Genomic DNA, 15,417 nt, shown 5'->3' with positions numbered 1-15,417 from the left:
ATGGGAAAATATTTGAACTAGTAATCAAAGACATTCAAAATAAAACAACAATTAAAAAAAATTTAAATTAGCCAAGAAAATTTACAAATTTATTTCTATAAAAGCCAATGCTGGTGAAGATGTAAAAATGCTATTCTCATATTTTGTTGGTGATATTTTATAATTTGGTACCTCATTTTTGGGAAAACAGTTTGGCAATACAATATCAAGAGTCATAAAAATTTTTATAGCCTTTGACCGAATAATTTGACTTCTGGGAAGCTATCCTGAAGAAAATTAATTCAAAATATGGGAAAAATTAAATGCCTAAAATAAATTGAGAAACATTAAATGTGTCACAATAGGGGAATGGTTAATATGTCCTTGTACAGGCACTGGATTAAAAAACTACACAGCCATTTATAATTATAGAAATAGAGACCATACAGCCAAATAGAAAGATGTTTGTGCTTCAATATTAAATTGAAAAATGAATAAATATGTATAAAAGATATGCAGAGAGAAAAGATTGGAGTAAATATGCCAAGTTCTAAGTGGTTGAGCTAGAAGAGCAGGATGACAGTGACTTTTTTTTTTAGCTACTATTTTTTCATCATGTGCTTTCAGCCTGTTGTACCTGAATGGCAGTTGCCTCCCACTCTCGCCCCTGATCTTGCCCCAAGCTCCATGGACAGCTTCCAGAGCTCTACCCACCTGTGTCACTCAAGTTCCAACTCGTCCAGGAAGCCCTCCCAGCCCACCAGCCAAATGAAATTCTACCTTTTCCATCCTCCCATAATTCTGTATTAACATCTCTATTATAGCACATATACAGTTCTCCTTGTGTGGAGATGATATATGCACAGTGTGTGTCTGTTCCTGCAACTAAATTTCTAAACCTCTAGAGGGCAAGAACCGTTTCATTTATTTTTCTCTTTTCACAGCACAGAGCACAGTGCTTTGCCTGTGTGGTAGGCTTGAATAAATATTGGTTGAAATGAATTTAATTGCACCGCCACGAACTGCTTCTGATCCCCTGGCAGGTGGAGCTCATGAAGGACTGCAGCACTTGGGTCCCTTTGGCAACATCCCCAACATCGTGGCAGAGTTGACTGGCGACAACATTCCTAAGGACTTCAGTGAGGATCAGGGCTACCCGGACCCTCCAAATCCCTGTCCTGTTGGAAAAACAGGTAATGGACATGCTCTCGGGTTCCCATGGAAAGTAGAGTCTTTGGGAGGAAACTAGAAATTTGAACACTAGCTACAAATATTCCCAGAAATTATATTTCTATTCTGATGAGCCCATAGGTATTTGTAAATAGAAGGGAAAGGGAAATGTATTCTAGAACCTCTGTGTGAATTCTGGTGTTCACACACACCCGTACAGGACTCCCTTGCCACGGCTTTACCTTCTTTCTATCTCTCCCCTTCCTTGAATTGATGCTCTTTTCTGTACTTGTTACTCTTTTACTAAAAAGGGAGAACAATTTTTTTCCTCTTCTTTGGTACAACTTCTGTTTATTTTTAGTGCCTTTGGAACTGGTTAGTGCGTGGATTATCCATGCCTGTTTGTTTTTCTTACTTCTCTTGAACATTTTAACTATGTCACACATCAACACCCAATTAGCATCTATCCTGTTTATTTAAGTGCCGGGAGGTAGCATGAGGGAGAGGGGGTTCAAGAAAGTGAGAAATTGATTAAGAAAGAAGGTTGAAATTTTCCATGCTACTCATGTATCCCTCCCATTTTCCTACCCGCTAATGCCAAAAAGAATGGTGAGTGGGCTACACTTACATTGGGCTTTGAGCAGCTTACCTTCATGATTAAGAGTAGTGGCTCTAGACTCAGACTACTTGAGTTCGAACTCAAAGTCAACCTATGTGACCTCAAACAAGTTACTTAAGCACTTTGCACCTCACTTTCCTCATTTGCAGAATAGAGGAAAGACCAGGGTTGGAAAATGGGTAGGAAGAAAGACCAGCTCAGAGTTTGAAGAGCAACAGTCTGCACTGGGGTCTCGTTAGATTGATTAGATATAGTATAAAGCAATGGTTCTTAAAGTGTGATCTTAGGACCAGCAGCAGCAGCAGCTCCTGGAAACTTGTCAAAATGCAAATTCTCAGGCCCAACCCCGACCCCCAACCTATTGAATCAGAAACTCTGAGGGTGGGACCCAGCAAGCTGTGTTGTAACCAGCGCACCATGTGATTCTGTTTTGGGAGACTGGAAAGAGACCCAGAGTTTGAGTCAAGAGATCTGAGTTCTAGTCTTGACTATATGTAGTATGTTACTTCACTTCCTTGGGCCACAGTCTCTTCAGCTGTAAAGTGAAGACACAGTCAATGCCTTAAAGAAACATTCAATGCAATTCTAGGTTATCCTGAAAAAAGAGAAATACAGACCTATGTAATCCAAGCACTAGTTTGTGTGCTTAGGAGCTCTGAGGGCAGTGCAGTCAAGCTGGGCTGATACAGTTGGATAAAACCCCAACTGCAGACACTCTTGTCCCAGGTTGTCTGCCATTTCCTTTGCTATCCTTCCATTAAGCTAATATATTCCTTATTTGTTCTACCACAATTTGCATTCCAACAAAAACAAATCACTTGCTAAATTTAGCCATTATTTGTGAGCAGTTACTTGAAATCTGCCTCACAGAGAATCATGACACAGCACAGCACAGTTGAGCAACCCGAGAATGAAACCTTGACTTCCCCTTCCATGCATGCTCTCCTCTGAATCACGGCCCACTCACCCTGGATAGAGCAGCGGCGCTCAGAGTCCGTCTCTCAGCCTCAGGGATAGGATGTGAATTTCAGGGCACATTTTCAGGCCCTAAGATACTCTCAGTTTCCAGAGCAGGTTTTATCTCTGCATCTCAGTCTGTGCCCACTCAGAGGTACTTGAGAAGACATTATGAATAGGTTGTAAAGCTGCCACATGCAGCCTGCCTGAACTCTCTTGATTTTGTATTCCTTTCCTACGTGTGAATTGCCATAGACGTAAACGTTAGATAAACAGCTTAGTAAAAAGTGGGGAGCCACACTGAGCCACCTTAGAGATTTGTTCAAAATGTGAATGGCTTCCACACTGGCTTCATGCTGCTGAGAGCTGAGAGGCTGCATGCTGAAAGCTTCTGGAAGGCTTCAAAGAGGTCTCAAGAGATAGACAACCTGGCTAAATGTCAATACATCCCCTTTCAGCGTTGATTTCAATGCCTCATCATCCCTTTGAAACGGGACCCTCTTTGTCCCCCAAGCTCTGCACAAAATTCACAATCCCTGCCCTGTCCCCTTTTATATAGCTGTCTAAAATACATTAGAGATGGGGGAAAAAGTGACTCATTTTTAGAGCATCGTGGCTGGAAATGATAGGGCTTGGGTAAAAAGCAGCAGCCAAGAGGGAGAGCCTTCTTTCTTTGGTTTGAATGGAAGACATGTTTTATTTCAAAAAGCAGTCGTAGCATAAACTGTCATTTAAAGGGAGGTAGTGGAAAGGAAACTAAAACATACTGCAAATCTATGATGTCACAGATATTCTGTATATGATCATCTCTATTCCTCAAGCAACTCCTTAAGGTAAGTATGTGATTATTCTCACTCACAGATGAGTAAGTGCACTTAGGCTAAGATAACTTTCCAAAGGAACTAACCCTATCCATCACGTATGAGCTGGGATTTGATGCTTGAGCTGTAGTCTGTCTGACATCAAAGCTTAAGCCATTACCACTGTGACACACAATGTCAAGTACAGTCTGGAGATTGTTGCTGCTATATAATGTGCTTTCTCCAAGAAGCTGAAGAAGTTTCTAAAGAGTTCACTCAAGAGAAAACAGAGTGAGTCACGAATGCGATGGCAGTATACAGGTTAAGGAAATACTTGCTGTTATAATAGATAAAAAATGTTAGTGGCTCAACATAATAGAAGTTCATTTCTCACTCGTGGGAATCCCTTTCAAAGGTGGGTGAGGATGTGGTGGGGGTGGATAGTTCAGCAACCCACACTGTCATCTTGACCCTTGACATCCACAGTTGCTCTGTGGGCAACATGTAGCCAGCAACCCAGCAGATGGGATGGGGAGGGGAGAAGGAGTAGAACATGATACGGGAGGTTTTTATGGGCCAGACCTGGAAGTGGATACGTCACTTCTGCCCACATTCTATTGGCCCAAACTCAGGCATCTGACTCCACCTGATTGCAAAGCAAGGCTGGGAAATTAGTCTAGCTATGTGCTGAGGAAGAGATGGAAGTGAGTTTAGTGAACAGCCAACAGGTCTCTGCACAGGACTTTGGGATGAGCAGTCTCATCCAACAGAGAAACTGGGTCCCAGAGGGAAAGTGGTGTAGAGAGGCTGATGTGAACAGATTCTGACCTTTGGATGTCTAGTTGTTTTTGATAAATTAATGTCTTAGAATGATGATAAATACCTTGGCCATTCCTCAAAAATCTTTGGCTGTTTGCAGTAGATGATGGATGTCTAGAAAACACTCCTGACACAGCCGAGTTCAGTCGAGAATTCCAGTTGCACCAGCACCTTTTTGATCCGGAACATGACTATCCAGGCTTGGGCAAGTGGGTAAGTCCAATCTCAATTGTTAGTAGATTTTGCACTCTGGTGTTCTGAAGGTACTGATGGCAGAGATAAACAATATGGATGGGGAAGAGAAGAAAAAATATTTAGAAGCTGATTTTTCAGAAATCTCTGGTTGAGAGGGACTTAAGTGATTGCCATTCCAAACCACACTTAATGTGTCAAGGCAGCAATATCCCAGAACCATCCAAAGAGACAGCAACCTAACATCTGCTACAGTCTCCGGAGGCTTCTACTCTGGTCTACCCCACAGCCTGTGTCATACGCATCCTAAAGTTTCACCAGTGTTTCATGCAGCTCTTATAGGATTTTATCAAAAGTATATGATTTTCTAAAAAAAACTGAGAATACTTGCAAATTTGATGTCTAGACTAAGGGAGATGATCTCTGCAAATCAATGGATAAAAGGATGCCAGAACTTAGAAACAGAAATATATAATGCTGCTTTGCAGAAAGAGAAAAAAATTTCCAAAGTGCGTAGCAATGAGCTTGCTGTCAGTCCCAGCAACTATGTGTAGCTGTCATCTAGGGGAGTTGTTTATAAGCGCTTAGAAAGAGAAATCATGAGCATTTGGCATCAGTATGCTAAAAACAAGTCTTGCCAATCTAATTGTACTCTTCTGTCTGCCAGCACTACTGATTTACTTGCCAGCTTGATGAGGGAAATGAAGTGGGCATGGTGCATTTGGATTTCAGCAAAGTCTTTGACAACATCTTTTATGATCTCCCATTGGGAGAAGTGGAGAGATACAGCCTAGGCAACAGAATGTCACCAAAAGGGAGCTTCTTAAAGAGTCCCTGTCAGTAAGGAGGGAGATGTCACATGGTCTCCTGTATGTCTTAGCGCTAACCCACTCCACATTTTTATCAGTGTTTACAATGAAAATATATAGAACACTTATCAGATTCTCTGAGGATGACACAAAGTTGGAAGGAATAGCACTGTATGACAGAATTGGGATTCAGGAAGATCCCAACAGGCTGAAACAATGAGCCAAACAAGATCACAGTTGAATAGGGATATATCTAGGCTCCTTTGGGTTGGTCTATGTAATCAAATGCTGCAGCCCCATGAGAAAAGTGGGAAAATACCTGGAAGTGTCAGTTCACATATAACAGTAGGTGGCCAATTCGTCTGTGGAATGAGTGAATGAGCAAATATTCCAAACTACCTAAGCCCGTCTAAAGTCCTCCATCCTTCTCAGCTCATTTCTGGTAGTTTCCTACTTCACTGAGAATATCGAAATCTCAAAACTAAACTGCCCCTCTTCCTGCTACACTGTTTTAGAGAAAGATGTCCCTGCTCATTAATGATCACTTTCATTTTTTTCAACATCTTGCTTGAGCATTGCATTGAGTTAATTCCCTCTGCTTTCAACTTACACACATTTGCCATCTTAAAACAACAAAGGAACAACACCCCTAAATTAATTTTGCTCCCTCCATTTCATATTATTCTTTCTCTTCTTTTTCATAAGCAGTTCTGTTAGGAATAATTGGTTTGTGGAACCATTTTCAAGCCTACTAGGAGCATTAAACATGTCGAATTCAATGGAAAAACATCTATGGGTTCTTGAATAGAAGACTGAAATCACAAAAGCTTTCTATAAAAGGTTATTCTAGTAGGATATTAAAGGATGAAATTAAGAAAGAAGAGACTAAAGTCAGGAAGGAAATAAGAGAAATAATTCCAGTTTGATGGCGGTGAACATAGTGAAGATGGGTGAGAATCGAAGACATTTCAAAGGAGGAAAAAACTAACTAGAATTAGTATATGATGTAAATATAGCATGAGGAGAAAAGATGAAGTATGTCAGGTTTAAATGAAATGGACGATATGGACTTTTCCTCTGAGGGCATTTTGAAAAGAAAGAAAAGACGAACAGAGGGGGGAGGGAGGAATAAAAGAGAGAAGAGAGACGGAGGGAAAGAGTAGAAGACCACAGAGGAGCACTGGAAAGGGGTCCGTAAGAGATAGGCAAAGTATTCCCAAACAGAAGCCAGGGCCAGGTTCAATAGGGAGCAAGTAGAAGATACTGAGCCTGCTTTGTTCCAGGTGCTGTGCTAGATGCCTGGTACACAGTAGTCATCAGTACATGGTGCTGATCTCCGGTCTTACGGTAGAGAGGAATTACATGAAAATAAAATGAACCCAACGTAGCACTGTTCAGCTTCATGTTCTGGCTGTACTCTGTGGGTCAGGTGCAATTGCTGGGAAAGGTGGGACAGAAAGATAGAGGAAGATCAGACTGAGGACCAGTGTGGCTGATTGGTCCAGTTGCCACTGGGGAAGTCAGGGTGCTGAGGAGGGCAGCACTGAAGTCTCAGGTGGGAGGGCACCCAGCTTAATCAGTAGGCTGGAAATGAGAGAAAGGAAGCAGGATGGAGACTAAGAAAGATCTGGGTAAGGGCGGAGAGCCGAATTGGTGCTGTGTTGGGGTGGGAGAGACAGAAACTTCTCTCTGTCCAACTGTCCTCACCTCTTCTTGAAAACATTTATGGATTTCTCTGACCAAGTTCCACTCATTCCCAGCACTCCGGTAAGAGGCCACCCCCTCTCCTTCATGCTCTTTGATTCCTTGTCCAAACACTGACTTGGGTTCCTCTCAGTCATTCCCATTCCGTGTCTTCATTTGAGCTAAAGACTAGAATTTAGGACCATATGGAAAAGGAAAGTACTATTACAGATCAATGACCAGGAACAACGTTTACTCACCTTTTATCATCTGTAACTATATGTTTGTTTAAACTTAAGTTTCCTTGTTTATTTTCTCATCATCCCCTGGCAATAAACCATAATTTGTGTGATCATCACATGGAAATGTGGATTGAGTGTGTCTTGCTTTTCTAAGCTGGGACCCACACACCTTCCTCAGTGTTTATACAGAATGATGGTCTCGAGCTTGTCTTCATCTCAACCATCCTTTAAGTTACCAAAGTCATCGTCTTTCATGATAGAACTGCAGACAAGTCCCTGCTTCCGTATTTGCTAATAATGCTTCCCTGTTTTTGACATTAGCTGGAGCTGAACTGCTTCTTTAGCGATGATTCACACATTATAAATATCTGCGTCTGCCTTGTTTCCTGAATTTCTTTCTCTTTGTTATTGCATCAAGATGCATTTGTTAAATGCGCATCATATGCCTTCCAGGCCCTGTGTTAGGTAATGGGAATACAAAGATGAATAATAATTATAATTGTATTACATAATACAGTGGTAAATGGTAATATTTATTGAGCACATACTATGTGCCAGACACTACACTAAATACTTTACCTCGGTTATCTCGTTCAATCTGTCCATGCTTATCACTCTCAGATGAGAAAATGAAGGCTTAGGGAGCTGGGGAGCCTGCTCAACAGCACAGAGCTGGTGATCCACAGAGCTGGGATTGGAACCCAACCATCTGACTCCAGAGTTCTTTAAACACCAAATACATTCTCTGTCTTTTCACGGCTCATTGCTCACAGTGTGTCCTGTGCAGCGGTCCTATCGAGTCCTAGCAAGGACTGGTTGTCTTTCAGACAACGTGTGTAACTACAGTGCTGGGGGCTATAGTCACCTGACACACACACAGTTAACAGCTGAGTGTCATTTTCTTGGGAAAAAGTTGCCTGGGAAAGCAAATGCTTCTCCTTTCTAAATGCTTTTCACCCCTTTTCATCAGCATCTGATCAGAGCCTGAGCCATGGGTGAAATGGGGGACAAAGACCCCCTCTGACTTCCTTTGTCTCATGACCTCAGCAGGTTTGATGAGCTTGGGTTTGTCTAGGTTTCCGTGTGATTAGACTTGAGTTGTGCCTTTTCGGGTAGGGCCTGCTTAGTGCTTTACGTTGGGAAGCACACGGTATCAGTTTGTCCCATGACTGCTAGTGTCGACTCCATTCACCTTACTAAAGTGATGTTCACCAGGTTTCTCCGGGGTAAAATTATCATTTTTTCTTTTGAAATTAACAGTTAGTCTCTGGGAAGATACTTTGAGACTGTGGAAATACTCTGCTTCCCATTAAACTTTCAACCAAAAAATTCAGCATCCATCGAAGATGCTAACCAGAATCAATTACAACTATGATGGTTGCAAAATGGTGATTTTCTTACTCTACTATTCTTTCTGCATTTACTAGCTAGCATTCTACTCTAAGCAAGTCTTTCCCCTGCTTCCCTATTTATTTATTTATAAATGTGTTTATTTACTTAGCATCAGTGTGGATTCATGGAGTTCTATTATTACTATGTTCATTTTCAAACTGTCCCAGATTTGGCCAGTGAGAGTCTCTTCAAGCTGGCTTTTCTTTTGACATGACTTCATCATTTTTTGAGCATTGCCTTACTTTTTGACCTAATTAGGTATTCCGGCTCATTCACCCTTGTACTTTCCCTGCTCTAGCTCTGGAATCAAGTATTTCTTCAAGAAGCCCACCAGTTCCATTTAGGGATGTGATTTGAAACCAGGATCCGGGCAGTTGTCCAAAATCTGGATGGCACAGTGGAAAGCCCTTTGAACGAACTCCCTGCTACTCACACGGTTCACCACTCCCAAAGGAATCGACAAGGAGTGGGTGTCTGGTTTCTTCTCATCCATTTTGTATACTTCTTTTACCCACACTGTACCCACCAGTCCCTGCCTTTCAGCTCATACAATAACAGGGGTGGGTAACTTTCATGCAGAGGTGGGGAAGCATTATCCTGCTAACCCTAACCCTAGCTCTTGGGGAAACACAGGGACCATTTCTGAAGGGAAGACTAGTCAGACCTCTTGCATTTCTTTTTGAATATAGGCCCTTATGAGTATCCTCTGCCTCAAGATCTTCTAAAGGACATTTAAATGATGCTGCCTTACCCTGCTGGTGGCACAGGGGAACTCTGCCAGGGCTGACTGACAGTCCCACTCCATGGTACCAGCTCTCATGTCCCTTGGCACTCCCTTCAGCTCAAGCAGCTGAACACCGTGCTGCACATGAAGAAGCCACTGTCCTCGCCTCCTTCCCTCTCACCTGCACCTCCCTTCCCAGCTCTGGCATGAACTCCCAGGACATTCTCTGCATCAAATTGTCACATTCACAGAAAGCCAACCACAGACCGAAGGGAATGAGCATCACAGCAATTTCCTCATTCTCCAAGGGAATAATCTGCAAGTCTTCCTTTTCTCCTTTCTGATATTAGAGTGATCCATGCCTCGAGTGAGCAGGAGATAGAGGCTGCAGCCAGTACGGGCGTTTTTGGCAGTAGAAGCTCCTTCACTCCTGGCAGGGCCTCCCTACATAGTTGAGGTTGGGCAAGAGATACACCTTATAAATTGCAGGTGGGATAGATTTTAATGAACATGAAAATTATGAAGCTTATTTTGGCATTTGGCATTTTCACTTCCAAATCTACCATAAAGAAAAAAATCTTTATACCAGACAGCTCAGAGGATGCAAGTGTTGTATAAACTTGTTCCTTACCAGAATTCTGTCATCTTCTTTTTTTTAGAATCGATTAATATGTTAGAGTATTTTATTTAGAGCAAAGTGAATCATCTCTTTCCTATATTATTTTCATTCTGATTAAAAAAATCAAATAAATAAAATAACACAAGTAAGGTACCCGCAAATTCCCTTCTCCCTTTCTGCCTCCAGGTTAAGTGCTCTGTCTTTTATAATCTCAATAGAAGAAAAATAGAAATATGTCGAGCATGTGTCTGATATTGTGGAGCTCATTGAAGTCCACTATGTGTTCAAAATGCAGCAATATGTGGAAACACTTATGCAAACTGTGGTAACAGAGCCCTTTTCTCTCCCACCCCCCGCCACCCAACATAACTTTCCTTTCTGCCAAGAAGTTTTTTGGCAGTTTTTAAAAGGTTCAGTCTATTAAAAATGTTATAGAACAAATGGTTTTCCAATTGTCTTGACTGGGGGCGCTGACTCAAGCCACAGAAGGAATGGTTGCAGAAGTCAGAGAGTCTCGTTTATTTACATAGAGGATTGTTGTTAATAGTCAGACACTACTCTAGAGAATAGTTTGTGTAAAGTTCACAAAAAGGGAGTTAGATACAAAAATAAATGGGATAAAATTGTTTATTTTAAACAAAGGCTGTTCAAAGTGACAAGATGAGTTTCCAGTGCCCCTTGTGTTTTAGAATGTCGCATTTCCCTGTTTATGTGATTGTTGATGACACTGCCGTGCCTGGGGGCATTGCAAAGGACTTTATTCAAAGCTGCACAACCACCAGCTTTTCCCTTGTGGTCCATCTTTCTGACACGACATTCCTTTCATCTAGTTTTGTTTCCAAAATATGTGTATGCAGATATATCCAGGGTACACACCAAATACTGCTTTCAAAATAGACATCCACCAAATTTAATCCATACTTCTGCATTTGTGTTTTCTTTTCTCCTCACTCTAGAACAAGAAACTCCTTTATGAGAAGATGAAAGGAGGACAGAGACGAAAGCGAAGGGTAACGTGCGGCTGGCCGGGTCGTGATTGGCATGGTTGGGGCTTTCTGAGGGGGGCAGTTGACAAGCTGGAACCCTCACTTGCTGCAAAATAGCAGAGTGGTCCTAGTGACAAGGGCCACGCCTAGAAAGTCTGCCCTTGTTTCCGCAATGGTTTCCCCGAGCTTTAGCACGGGATTTTCAGTGAAAGACTCAGTTTTTTGGTGATTCTATCACCTCCATTCTATTTGGGAAATGTGTATTTTACCCCTCCCATTGTGTGGGACAGGAACAGTGTACGTGAGGGGGTATGTCTGTCCTCAAAGAGTCTGCAGACCAGTGAGGGAAACTGATCACACATCTGCACCAATTATATAAAGACACAGGGAGAGGAACAGGGAAGTGCTGAATGGTCTGCTCTAGGCAATAATTTTGAAGGAATGTGGGAGCAAAAGATGAAATGAACAAACCTCATTTCTCCTGCATATCTTTTTCCTTGGCCTGGCTAGATTGATGTAAAATCCAGTAGATCTATAATATTTGTTTGCTGACTGTTGAACTTACTGCAGGCTTAGTTTTTAACCATCCCAGGGCTGCCCAAGGTGGGAACTTGGTCTAGGTGTTCCACATTTAGCTACTTCATCCACAGTGCTGCCCATGTAAAATGCAATGTCGAATTTGCTTTGGGTTTCCGATGCATTTATATAGACTTAATAAGTGATCCAGGTCCATCCTGCTAATGCACCAGAAGGGCCTGGCCACCTGTCTCTTTTGACAATCAGGTACAGGGAGGAAAAGCCCTGCTAGTAAAGTGCTATGAGACGTAACCATTTTAGTTAAAATACACAAATCCAACCGTAAACCCGGGGCCACTGAGTGTTTATTCAGAAGAGCAAGTGGCTGGATGCTCACAACATTTGGGAATCTAGACAGTGGTAATTGTGGCCATTCTGAATAGTTTTCCCAAATCCAGCCAGGGAGTGTTTTAAGAGGTGTGGATTTTCTGGTCTCAGCATTGGCCCTCAGGCCCCTGCAACAGAGGGTTCCAAGCCTCGGTTCTGCCTGACAAAACACAGAAGACCCATGGGCCAATTTTCTATGCAAGAAGTAGAAAATTTTTACATCTGGAAATAAATCTTCTTTTTTGGGAGAGTTAACGGAGTTATTAGGGGTTTTTCTTGGTGATTACAGCTTCCAATAGCAGCTGGTGACAGGAAGGGTCCAAAGGGTATAATGTGGTCTTGAGAGAACATCAAGAAATTCTATTCTAAGAGCTCGGAATACACATAATTTACCAGTAGGATGGCTTGAATATCTCCCCAAGGCACAACAAGAACATTTCCAAATAAGATCAATGACCGACCCAAAATGAATAACTTAGCATGAAGCTTTAATTGTCTCTACTTCCTGGCCCACCATTCCTTCTGCCCTGACTCAGTGAATGACCATGGGTCAAGATTTAGGTCATTTTTCCATGAGACCGGTGATTACCAAAACTCAGAATTCTGGCTAAGATACATGTTATATAAAGGTTTTACTTTAGCCTCAACTTCCTCCACGTAGGAAAGGCTTAGAATTTAGGAAAAGAAGGGTCACTTTGACCCAGCGATATCAAATTCTTCCTATTCTCCAGCATCTAAAAAGACCCTTTCTCATGCCATTAAACCACGGGCCTCTCTGGACTGGTGAGGAAACAGAAGTTCCCCCCAACCCGCCATCGTCAGGCCTCAGATATGGTGTTCCCATCTTGACCGAAGACCTTACCCACACCCTCCAGTGCATGAATCACTATAAAGAAATTATGTACTTGCTTTTTTGAAAAATCAAGTCTGCCTCCAATGAAGCTCAGCATCTGCTGTGGGTTCCAGAGGACATCAAAAGTGAGGATCCAGACCCAGTTGTTCTTTCAGTTGGGAAATGGGAATAATGTTCTCTGTTTGACCTAATTAGTTTCTTGCCCAATGAGAAGATGAATATATAAGTGTGTTGAGTTCTTCAGAGCATAATTAAGGCCAACACTTATTATTATCACTCCTAAGTGTTGCATTCAATACTAATAGTTAAACATTTATCAAAACAGTTCATGTGGTTGCTCCTTTTTCTTACTCATTAATTTTCTTCTCTTCCCCTCTAACCTCTGGCATTTTCTAGGTCTGTGAAGTACGTCTTTCTCACATGAAAGTTCCTTACCAGGAGGGATTTTCCCCAAAGTTACAACCAGGCCTCAAGTGGTTTTATAAGATTTTCTATATTTGCTCAAATCCAATTGAATTCCTAGTTTCTTCACAAATAAAAGGTCAATTTACCTTTAAATTCCTGCAAATTTTTCAACTCTTAAGCTATAGCTTGTTAATATTTGAGATCTTATCTAAATAGTTTATCCATCTTTTAATACCATTTTTATAAACATGAACATCTCATATCTTCTTTTAACATAATAGAATTTCTAAAATATGTTATTATTCAAAAATAAAATGTTTATGATATTGAATATAGGTTTTCAGTCCACACTTGTTCCACTCACCCAAAGATTCTGATATGATCCTCTGGGGATAGGCCAGACCACTCTAGTTGACAAAAAGAATTTTCATTATTTTAAATATTTTAAAGATGACTTCTCAGCAAGGTGCTGTCTTCTTATGACATGTCACTCTTCAGATATGTATATGAGGACATTTCTCACTTTGTAACTCTCACCTTGTTTGTGATGCATTTTTGCAGAGTGAGTTAGACCTTTCATGATTCGTGCTTTTACCAGTCAGGATGTGAAAGGACATTTACAAATACTACACTCAAGTTTCATTCCTTCTCTTTTGGAGAATGTCTGCTCACCTTTCAAAAGAGTCCCGGCAGGTCATGTCGTACGGGCATGAGAGACGCACCATGAACTGCCTCCATTCGTTCATGGGAACTTAGCGTGCAACCGAATTGCTGGTCATTTGTAACTACAGCTTCTTTTTTATATATTTTGTTACATTATTGGAAAGCAACTTTAGTAAAAATCTTCTAAAACTTTTGAATTTTTTTCTGCTTGCTAAAGACTATTTTGCAAAGCTTCAATTACTAGGTCAAATCCAAACCTCAAAAAATAGATAAGTATTAGAGAAGGAATGGAAAAACCTTTACTCATTCAGAATAGCAACAGATGAAAGAGATTTTAAGAGTATGGAATCTTGAGTCAAAAACAAAGGAGACTTCCCGGTAACTTCCTTCTTTTCTTCAGCTTTTGAATTTGACTTAGGGAAGGTGGAAATGACTGCTGGGGCCCCTAATACATTCTCTTTAGTAGAATACTGGCATGGAAGAGTCGGTCACAGCAACAGGATGATCTGTGACCAGTCTCCAGATGCTAACTCCCCCTTGGCCCTACTCTGTCTTCTTTAGAACATTCTTCTTGTAAAATAATTTAATGCATTTCAGATTCCCTCTCCCACCTAAATAGGGCCATAGAATAACAATTGTCTTTCATATGAGGTTTGATATCTAAGTCAGTAGTGAGTGCTTATGAGTTAGTTCACTTCAAATCTTTGCTCCAAAAATAATAATTAAAAAAAAAAAACCCACATTGCATCCGATAAAGAACTCTACAGTTGTGTGACAAACGCAGTTAGAGACATCTATCAGTCAGACAATGGTTCATACTCCACTGAAGTATCTGGAGTAATCATTTGGTAGGTGGCAGGTACCACTGTTATCTTGTTGCTAACCCAATAGGCCAGACACAATTTTCATTCACTTCTTTTCTGGGATGCTGGTAGCTGATGCTCACATATAATACCAAGCCATATTTTTTTTCAGAGTGTCAATCCTTACCTACAAGGACAGAGACTGGACAATGTTGTTGCAAAGAAGTCTGTCCCCCATTTTTCAGAGGAGGATAAGGACCCAGAGTAAAGAGAAGATGCCAGGTGGAAGCCCACACCACCTGTTAAGCCTCAGTAATGCTTCTGTGCACGTGTTACCAGAGCCCCCAGAAATGGCAGCATGTTTCTTATGTAGATAATTATGGATGAAAAGCAGCTGTATTTTGGTAGTGCGTTGCCCTTCCCACTGATGGCTCTGCTTTCTGCTAAATTAAAATAAGAGCGTTTTTGTTTTTTGTTTTTTTCAATGTGGATATGCAATGAGCACTAAAATTAAAATGTGTATGTCAACAACAATAAAAAGCAAGATGGTGAAATGCTCAGATTTCTTGCAGTTATTTTAAACTGGTGTTTGGAGCTGTACTGATTCGTCCAAGTCTATAAAAAGCTGGCATTTGATTTTGATTATGCAGTTCAGCCCTTGGGCGTTGTTACACACCAATAAAGAGGGAGATACACAAGAGGAGGGGCTGACACATTTCACTTGGCTGCATCTTAATAAATATGTATGCAGGAATTGGCATGGGAAGTCTTTTCATTTAGAACATTATAAAAACAATTT

At 41.2% G+C, this 15,417-nt stretch overlaps 1 protein-coding gene across 2 annotated transcripts in view; it reads left to right on the top strand.

Moving 5' to 3' along the window:
• The window catches only part of LOC123621818 (neuroendocrine protein 7B2), a 51,041-nt gene extending 35,892 nt beyond the window's left edge, over positions 1 to 15,149 (top strand). Inside the window, exons 3-6 of one of the 2 annotated variants that reach the window (XM_045527773.1) lie at positions 1,023 to 1,172; positions 4,448 to 4,557; positions 10,962 to 11,015; positions 14,791 to 15,149. In XM_045527773.1, the coding sequence (XP_045383729.1) occupies positions 1,023 to 1,172; positions 4,448 to 4,557; positions 10,962 to 11,015; positions 14,791 to 14,886 (410 nt within the window). In that variant the 3' untranslated portion in view covers positions 14,887 to 15,149. Of the gene's footprint in view, positions 1 to 1,022; positions 1,173 to 4,444; positions 4,558 to 10,961; positions 11,016 to 14,790 lie in introns of both variants that reach the window. The other variant, XM_045527764.1, reaches the window with a different exon arrangement.
• The last annotated feature ends 268 nt before the right edge of the window (positions 15,150 to 15,417 follow it).

The sequence above is a fragment of the Lemur catta genome, chromosome 1, assembly GCF_020740605.2.
Source record: "Lemur catta isolate mLemCat1 chromosome 1, mLemCat1.pri, whole genome shotgun sequence".
In the NCBI taxonomy this organism is placed as follows: Eukaryota; Metazoa; Chordata; class Mammalia; order Primates; family Lemuridae; genus Lemur; species Lemur catta.
The sequence above is the reverse complement of the archived record's forward strand: the minus strand, read 5'-3'. Positions and strand labels throughout refer to the sequence as shown.